At 31.3% G+C, this 8,753-nt stretch overlaps 1 protein-coding gene across 1 annotated transcript; it reads right to left on the bottom strand.

The window, feature by feature from the left end:
* On the bottom strand, positions 2,759-4,132 carry LOC109838985 (putative nuclease HARBI1). Its single transcript, XM_020407413.1, has one exon. The coding sequence runs from the start codon at positions 4,130-4,132 to the stop codon at positions 2,759-2,761; it is 1,374 nt and encodes a 457-aa protein (XP_020263002.1).

Below are 8,753 nucleotides of genomic sequence, written 5' to 3'. Positions count from 1 at the left end.
AAACTGCCTTGCTTACTAGAAAGATACAAACCACCAAGATTCCATAACATACATGCTCCTCTTGCAAAAGTTTAATCTTTACCTAAAGTAAATAAATAAAGAATTGATGTGATAGTGAAAAAGCCATTGAGTCAGTTCCGTAAGTGCCAGTCCATTTTGAGGGCAATAGTTAGCAATAGGGTGGTATAATGATTGATGATGAACCCCAACCTCATTCGGATCAGCTCAACTTATCTCAACATCATGCACATCCGAATCAAACAAAAGAGAGAACATAGATGAACGCCAGCCTCATTTGGATCAGCTCAAGTTATTGATCTCAACATCATGCTCATCCGAATCAAACAAATGACAAAGAACATAATTATCCAAAAAGAACCTCTACGTACACGAACTCATTAGGAAATCATGCTATGTTTTAGGACATGACAAGAAGCCCATGGTATTCTGTGAACTTTACCAGCGCACGTGTCACTTAATCCGAACTTTGCAAAAGAGAACAAGGATCTTAATTTGGAAACAAACACCAAGTTTCTGAGCCATTATTTTCGGCCGGAGACTCCGTATATCCACAACACGGATGAGAACTTTAGGTTACGTGTCAAATTCAGCACCGCAAATTTCTTTCACAAGGGACGCACTCGTAGTTATCCTCTTTCTTGTTTTATACACGTGTAATGCACGTGGTTAAATATCATGATTAAGTATTTTTAGCTTATTTTCTAACTAAAATTTGTTTTTCAGTTCTATGCTCACTTTTGTCTTTAAACTTTAATATTGCGATTAGTTTTTTTTTTTTTTTGATGTTTGTTTAAATAGGCTACACCCAATTTAAATTTTCATGTTAATATTTAAATTGATAGGAACCAAATATAATTTAAAGCTAATTTGAATTTTCATATTATTTTGACTAACATGAAACCAAGCTTTATTTAAGAAAGTACAGTGTTGTAAAAGTAAAAATTATTGAAATAGTGTTATACAAGGAAGGTGAATATTTAAAACCAATAAGATAAAATAATTGCTTAAAAGTATGCTAAAACGATACAAAAGAAAATATAAAGTTTGTTCCTAATCATTGATAGACTTCATAAGAAATTATAAATTAAAGATTAATTCTAACTCTAGTAAACCTTTTTATGATAAAAACATCTGCACAAGCATATGAAAGTACTGAAAAAGCTTATGAAATTCCCTTCTAAAGATTTCTAAATTCACTCAAAATAATTAAACTATTCTATAAAATATTAATTAAGAAAATATTATCTTTTATTCCTTCTGTTTTATTTTTTTCTGAGCTAATATCAATCATTCCTCACATTTTTTTTTCTCGGGCAATTCTAGAGTGTATCTTCATCATCTACTCGATTATGACATCAAGCTAGAGTTGTACTTTTTGTATTGTTATCGTTCCTAGGCTCCTTAATCTTTTATCTTATTGTTTAACTTCACAAAAAAGTTAAATGTATTTTCGATGTTCAACACAAACTTCTTGAAATACATATTTTGATTTTTTTCTTCCAATGATAATAAATATTAATTTCATATATATGAAATTTTTTGTGTTCGTAATTTATTGCTTAAATAAGATTAGGAGCTACCTCTTTTTTTTACAATGAATTCTTCTTATGTGCAACCAATAAGAGTTTCTGTTATGTCAATAATATTACATTTGCTCTATCCCTGTTATTTTTCACAAAGATCTAAACTAAATACCTGCATTTTTATTGCTAATTTGCCTTAGATTATAATATTAATATTTATTTATTTTAGTATTTAAATAACAAAGTATGAAATTTATGAATGCTTACTAATTTTTCTTATATCTTTCATGGAGAATTCTTCTTTGATTGGGATAAAGTTATTAAATTATTCTTCAAAGTAACTCAGTTAGTACTTTTTTAATAGACATGCCTTATGTTAATGCCAATTCAAATGATTCATGGACGTTTTCTGAATTTTAGATTTATTTCCGTCACTTTTTCATTTGCAAATGGAAATAGATTGATTCTTTTGAATAATATCTCTAAACATTCTGATAGTTTCTCCATGCATAATTTATTATATTCTTTTACCTTATAAATATTATTAACATCAGATATTAATATTTCTAAATTATAATTAATTAATACTTAGCTATTATATTATAGTCTTTTATCATTTTTATGGATATAAACATATATCAATTAATGTTACTAATATGTTTTGTTGCTCTAACTTATTAGTAAAAATTTATGCAGTTGCTTTAATTTATATGGTGACTATAATTTTTAAGCTATAATATTTTTTAATATTTTATTCTTAACCGGATATTTTTAATCTATTCTTATTGCTTTTGTTTATGAGTATTAACTTAGACTGTCTTTAGAGCAGCTCCAACCGAGCTGCATTTCTCCAAAATGCAGCCCGGTTGAGCTCCAACCGGACTCCATTTTTTGGAGTCCGGCTGCAAAAACTTAAACCCGGCTGCATATTTGGAGTTTTTGCTCCAAATATGCAGCCCCCCTCTATTTCACTATTCCCCCCTATAAAATAACAATAATACCCTTCTAACTAACTAATTATTTTTAGATATTCAACTTAAAATCAACATAAGTTTATTTCTACTAATTATTTTTAAATAAAAATTTTACAGTTGGAAATATTTTGTCGATACCTTCAAAATGAGATTTATATTGAATAATATTAATTGAAATATAAAATTTCAAGAACCAAGTAATTAAAAATGAAAAAGTCATTATTTCATTAGTAAAAAAAGTTACATCGCTTCATTTCCATGTCTTTCCCACAAATGTTCAATCAATGCATTTCGAAGTGCAAAATGAACTTCCTTGTTTTTCAACCTCTTATGTCGAGCAAGAAACCATTGGAATCGTTCAGTTTCTGTTATCTCCATATTTTCAGCATTTGGAATTGTTTGTGGAGTTGAAATGACAACATCTTCTTGCTCGTCGCGTTTATCTTCGACAATCATATTGTGCATTATAATACAAGCAGTCATGATATCATGCAGAGTTCGTTTATCCCAAAAACGGGCTGGCCCCTTGATGATAGCAAATCGTGATTGGATAACATCGGATGCCCGCTCAACATCTTTTCGACATGCTTCTTGCATCATTGCAAAATATTGTTTCTTTTTATCATCGGAATTAGAAATGGTTTGAACAAGTGTTGGCCATTTCGGATATATGCCATCGGCCAAATAATAACCGACATCATAATTTTTTCCTTGAATTGTGTAATGAGCAGGAGGAGCAATACCTTGTGATAGATTGTCGAACAAATTAGACGACTGCAATACATTAATATCGTTATTGGATCCTGGTAAGCCAAAGTATGCATGCCATATCCATAGATCATATGATGCTACTGCCTCAAGAATAATGGTTGGACCTCCATGACGACCTGAGTATTGTCCTGCCCATGCTGTTGGACAATTTTTCCATTGCCAATGCATACAGTCTAGACTTCCTAACATTCCTGGAAAACCTCTTTCTTCGCCCTTTTGCAATAACCTTGCAACATCGTCGACATTGGGAGTCCTCAGATATTCATCTCCATATACTTCTACAGTTGCTCTGCAAAATCTCTTTAAACACACAATTGCAGTTGACTCACCGATCCTAACATATTCGTCAGTACTATCTGCTGATGTTCCATACGCCAACATGCGAAATGCCGATGTAACTTTTTGTAAAGTTGATAGCCCAAGTTTGCCGACACCATCCATCTTTTGTACGAAGAAGTTGTCATGCTCACGTACCGTCTTGACTTTACGAAGGAATAAACTCTTGTGCATCCGGAACCTTCTACGGAATAGGTTTGCACCATATGTAGGGTTATCAGAAAAATAGTCATGGTAAAGTCGAGAATTACCTTCTTCCCTCCCGCGATTGATCACCAAATGACCAGGAACTGAGCCAATACGCTTTGGCCGCTCTGCCTCTTGAGAGAGATAAGTCATTATTTTACTATTAGAGGCATGTACGCGAGCTAAGAGTTCATCTTCCTTCTCCCATTGTGTCATATCTTCCTCCCAATCTTTAATGTACTGAGACCATATTTCGTCGTCAGAAGAAGAAGAAGAAGAAGAAGAAGATGGTAGTTGTGACGGTCCGGCTCCATAGTTCATTGATGAAGAAGTTATTTATAGAAATAATCATATAAGTTCTGAGTTATTTAGAGATGGATGTAATGTCATTATATAATATGACTCCCCGCATTGGATTCTTTTCAATTCTTTTCAGCATTGGTTTCTCACCCCACATTGGATTCCTTTCGTGTTGGAAACTCCCCACATTGGATTCTTTTCAGCATTGGCTTCTCACCCCCACATTGGATTCCTTTTGTGTTGGAGACTCCCAACATTGGATTCTCCTGGTATTGGAGACTCCCCGCGTTGGATTCCTTTCTTGTTGGAGACTCCCTACATTAGATTCCTGGTGTTGGAGACAACCCACATTTGATTCCTTTCGTGTTGGAGACAACCCACATTTGATTCCTTTCGTGTTGGAGACTCCCCACATTAGATTCTTTTCAGCATTGGCTTCTCACCCCCCCCACATTGGATTCCTTTCGTGTTGGAGACTCCCCACATTAGATTCTTTTCAGCATTGGCTTCTCACCCCCGCATTGGATTCCTTTTGTGTTGGAGACTCCCCACATTGGATTCTCCTGGTGTTGGAGACTCCCTACATCTGATCCCTATATAATACTTGCACAATTTTCATATCTCCACCACAACTCTTCTTATTCTATATTCATAATTCTTTACATTCCTCCTTAGATTATGGCATCTAGTCGTGGAAAATCTTTTTTACAAGAAGAAGACCAAATTTTATGCGCTACGTGGCTCGAAATTTCTCAAGATCAAGTCATGGGTTCTAATCAAAAGAAGGACAAGCTGTGGGAACGAATTTCTACTTTATTTCATGAAAGGATTTCCAATATTTGTAATGCTCAAAGGACTCCGAAGTCTCTCTCATGCCGAATGCAATTAATTATGAAGGCCATCAATAAATTCCGAGGATGTATTCGATAAGTCGAGCGCTTAAATCCAAGCGCTGCTTCTGAGCTTGACATTGTAAGTATTTTGAATAACATAAATCTTGATTATCATCTACTATCATGTTATTAATAAATGTTTCTTCCTCTCTTGTGGTAGATTAAACGTGCTAGGATAATATTTGCAGAAGATCAAGAAGAGAGAAAGGGGTTTCTTTTTTATCATGTTTGGTCAATTTTAAAAGATGCAGAGAAATGGGCAAATATAAGTGTCAGATCGCCTGCAACTTCCAAAACTTCAAAGTCCCGCTCATCTCAGGGATCAGATTTAAGTTCTCCTGTCGTTGACTTAAATGATAATAATAAGAAATATACTCATAATGACAAAGATATGATAACAAGTCGACCGACAGGAAGGAAGAAAGAGAAGATGAGGAGGCGACAGGTAGCTGAAAAGAACCTCGACTTGGAAACTCTCAATAAAAGCAATCAAGAAATTGTCGATATTTTAAAAAAAAGTCATGGACAACGAGAAAATTATAGAATAACAATGCACCAAATTATGATGTTAAGGGCCAAAAACAAAAACAAAAAATTAGATATCCAAAGGGAACGCCAGGAAAGTAAGATTGTATTGATTAATCTTGATTCTATTACTGATCCTTCGGAACGCGAGTATTTTCGAATTAAAAAACAAGAGATTTTAAATAGAAACACAACCGGAGGTTCTTCATCTGATATTCCTAATCCTGAATATAGTTATGCAGGAAGTCAATACGGAATACCTGACTACAGAAGCGGTGGATATGGAGGAAATGGCCTGCCCGATTTTTAGTTTTTTTTCATGTACTTTATTTTTCTATGTAATGCCGCTGAATGTAATATATAAAATTTTATCATTCGGAGTAGCTGTGAAGGTTGTTCCAAATATTATGTTATATTTTCTACTTTTTAAAATTTAAAGGCTCTTATCTATGTCTAATTATCAATTTATTAAAGATAATTAATTTTATTTAAATAATGAATATATTATATATTATACTTTTAGTATTAACTTATAATATATTTTATATTTTAAATTAATTCATATAATTTTTTAACATTTTATATGTTTTATATTTTCAAATCTATTTAAAGTATTATAAAAGAAATCAATTAAAATACAAATAGAGCTTCATATAGAGGGGGGAGTTGGAGTGCCCCCCTCTAAAAAAGCATATTCCCATGCATATACTTTTGCAGCCTCCCCATTGGAGTTGCTCTTATTCTCACGCTCTTAGATGCTAAAAAGAGATAGTAAACCCAAAATTAAAAATTAAATATATATATACCTTAATGAAAGAATATCTAACAATTATACTTTTCATTGTCAAGTTTAAAAATTCTAATCTTTTTTTGTGGTTTCGAACTTTGAGGGTGTGATTTGTAATTTCAAAAACTTTAGGAGAATTTTTAAAAAATTACTTTAAAGTTGGGTAGTTGTAACTTCTATGTTTCATGTGTCAGTGATAATTTTTAAATATCATGACATTTTTTACAATTCTAAAATTTTGAGGTTATTTTTTACAATTGTTTAAACTATAGATAAATTTTTAAAAAATTCAAATTTTAGCGGTCTACCAATAGTTTTTAGATTTGATGTGTACTGGTTATAAATTTTGAAATTTTAGAGTTTTTTTGTAATTTTTAAATTTTGAAAGAGTTTTTTCTATAACTTTTGTAACTTTAAGGTTAACTTCGGTGAATTTTAAAATTTTAGGTGCATGAGGGTAATCTCTTGAATTCATCTTTTATTGTTTGCAAATTTTAAAATTTTTATAATTTTAGTGTTGTTTTTTATAATTTGAACTTTAGAGGGAGTTTCTATTATTTTGGGAATATTGAGGGTGTTAATTGAAAATTTTAAATTCTTCGAAGGCTGCTGTTAATTTCTTAATTTCATGTTTGTTGTTTTAAGTTTTGAAATGTCAGAAATTTTTTGGTGTATTAAGGTAATCCCTTGAATTTATCTTTGTTTGTAAGTCTTAAAATTTTAGAATTTCATGTGCTTGTTTGTAATTTAAACTTTTGAGGGTGTTCCTATAATGTTTGAGATAATGAGATGTTATCCACAAATTTTAAATTCTTCATTGTTAATTTCTTAATTTCATGTTTATTGTTTTAAGTTTTTAGGCGTCGGGATAGTTATTATAATTTTAAACTTTTCATGGTATTTTGTACAATTTTAAAGTTTTTAGGTTTTTTTGTAATACATTATGTATTATAGTATGTTAGCTATGTATAATTTCTTTATCTTTGCAAATTAATACCATAAAAAGATATTTTATATATTTTATTAATATTATTTTTTTAAATTGTTAACTTATAGATAGTTCATGTAGGATTAGGATTTGATATAATTATGATTAGAATAAATTAAGAAATAAATAAAATATTCAAAATAGTAAGGGTAATATTGACCATAAAAAGATTTTTCCGAACTCGTGCTTTTAAAGAGAGTATGATAACTAACATAACTTATTTATGAATAATCAATTAATCCTTTACAAGTATAAATTTATTTTGGAATTCGTCGCATCACAATAGATAAGTACATCCCAACTAGGTTGGCACCTACTCACCTATATCATTATCATTTGCAACGTTTTCTGAAATAATTCATTATAAATTTAAAGCTAAGAAATAAAAAATACAATTTGATGAATATTATCTAATCTTTATACCTATCTGCTAGTTCCAACTCTTCAAATTTATCTTTAATTCCAGTCATCCGATTGATGCCTTGTGTTCGCTTCTCGTACCTCCACCAATCTTGAAAGAATATCACTACTTGTACAGTATACAGATCTAATCATGTCCTGTGATCGTCGATCAAACATCCTGCTGTGCTGAAGGCAGATTTCGAAGCTACCGTCGAAACCTGCACTGTTAGTAAGTCACAAACTATGGTGAAAAGTATAGGATATGAAACTGATCCATATACTCTCCATTATTGTAAAATATCTAAAGCATTTCCTTGATATTTAACTAAGGAAGCAGATAAATATTCATCTATTTCAGACATTTCCTTGATATTTAACTAAGGAAGCAGATAAATATTCATCTATTTCAGAAACCTCTAATGCTGATCTAAGTCCAGATCCTATTCATCTATTTCAGAAACCTCTAATGCTGATCTAAGTCCAGATCCACCAGTTAGTTCAGCTACCATTTTATACATATCAAAACTTACACTTTTACCTCGGCATGTGCTCGAAGGCGTCGAAGCTATAGACTGTTGTGCAGCTACACCATGTCTAACTACATACTCATCATATAATGTTTGAAAATAATTTCTAATAGCTAAATGATGAAAAGTAGCAGTAAGTGTGGATCTCATCATCTAAGTCTATAATCTATCTACCATACAATGATTGTAACAAATTTCGAAAGCCAATATCCTTCAAACATGGATAAATAAGAACCCCCAAACCAAAAATATGAGGAATAGACCTAAAATACTTACTAAATTTGCTCTTTATTTGAAAAATTACAGGTCCAAAAGTATCATCCATACGATATTTGGCAAAAAAAATTTGAATAATTAAAATTTGTAAAGCAGCTAAAGTAATTATTGGATAATAATAGCCAGATAATAACATTGTAGCATCATAAAAGACTTATAATATCTCAATTAAACTATATATAATTGTCCATTCATCTTCTGTTATTCCATAAGTACTACCAGAGCTAGAACTAGAAGTATAAAA

The sequence above is a fragment of the Asparagus officinalis genome, chromosome 4, assembly GCF_001876935.1.
Source record: "Asparagus officinalis chromosome 4, Aspof.V1, whole genome shotgun sequence".
In the NCBI taxonomy this organism is placed as follows: Eukaryota; Viridiplantae; Streptophyta; class Magnoliopsida; order Asparagales; family Asparagaceae; genus Asparagus; species Asparagus officinalis.
The sequence above is the reverse complement of the archived record's forward strand: the minus strand, read 5'-3'. Positions and strand labels throughout refer to the sequence as shown.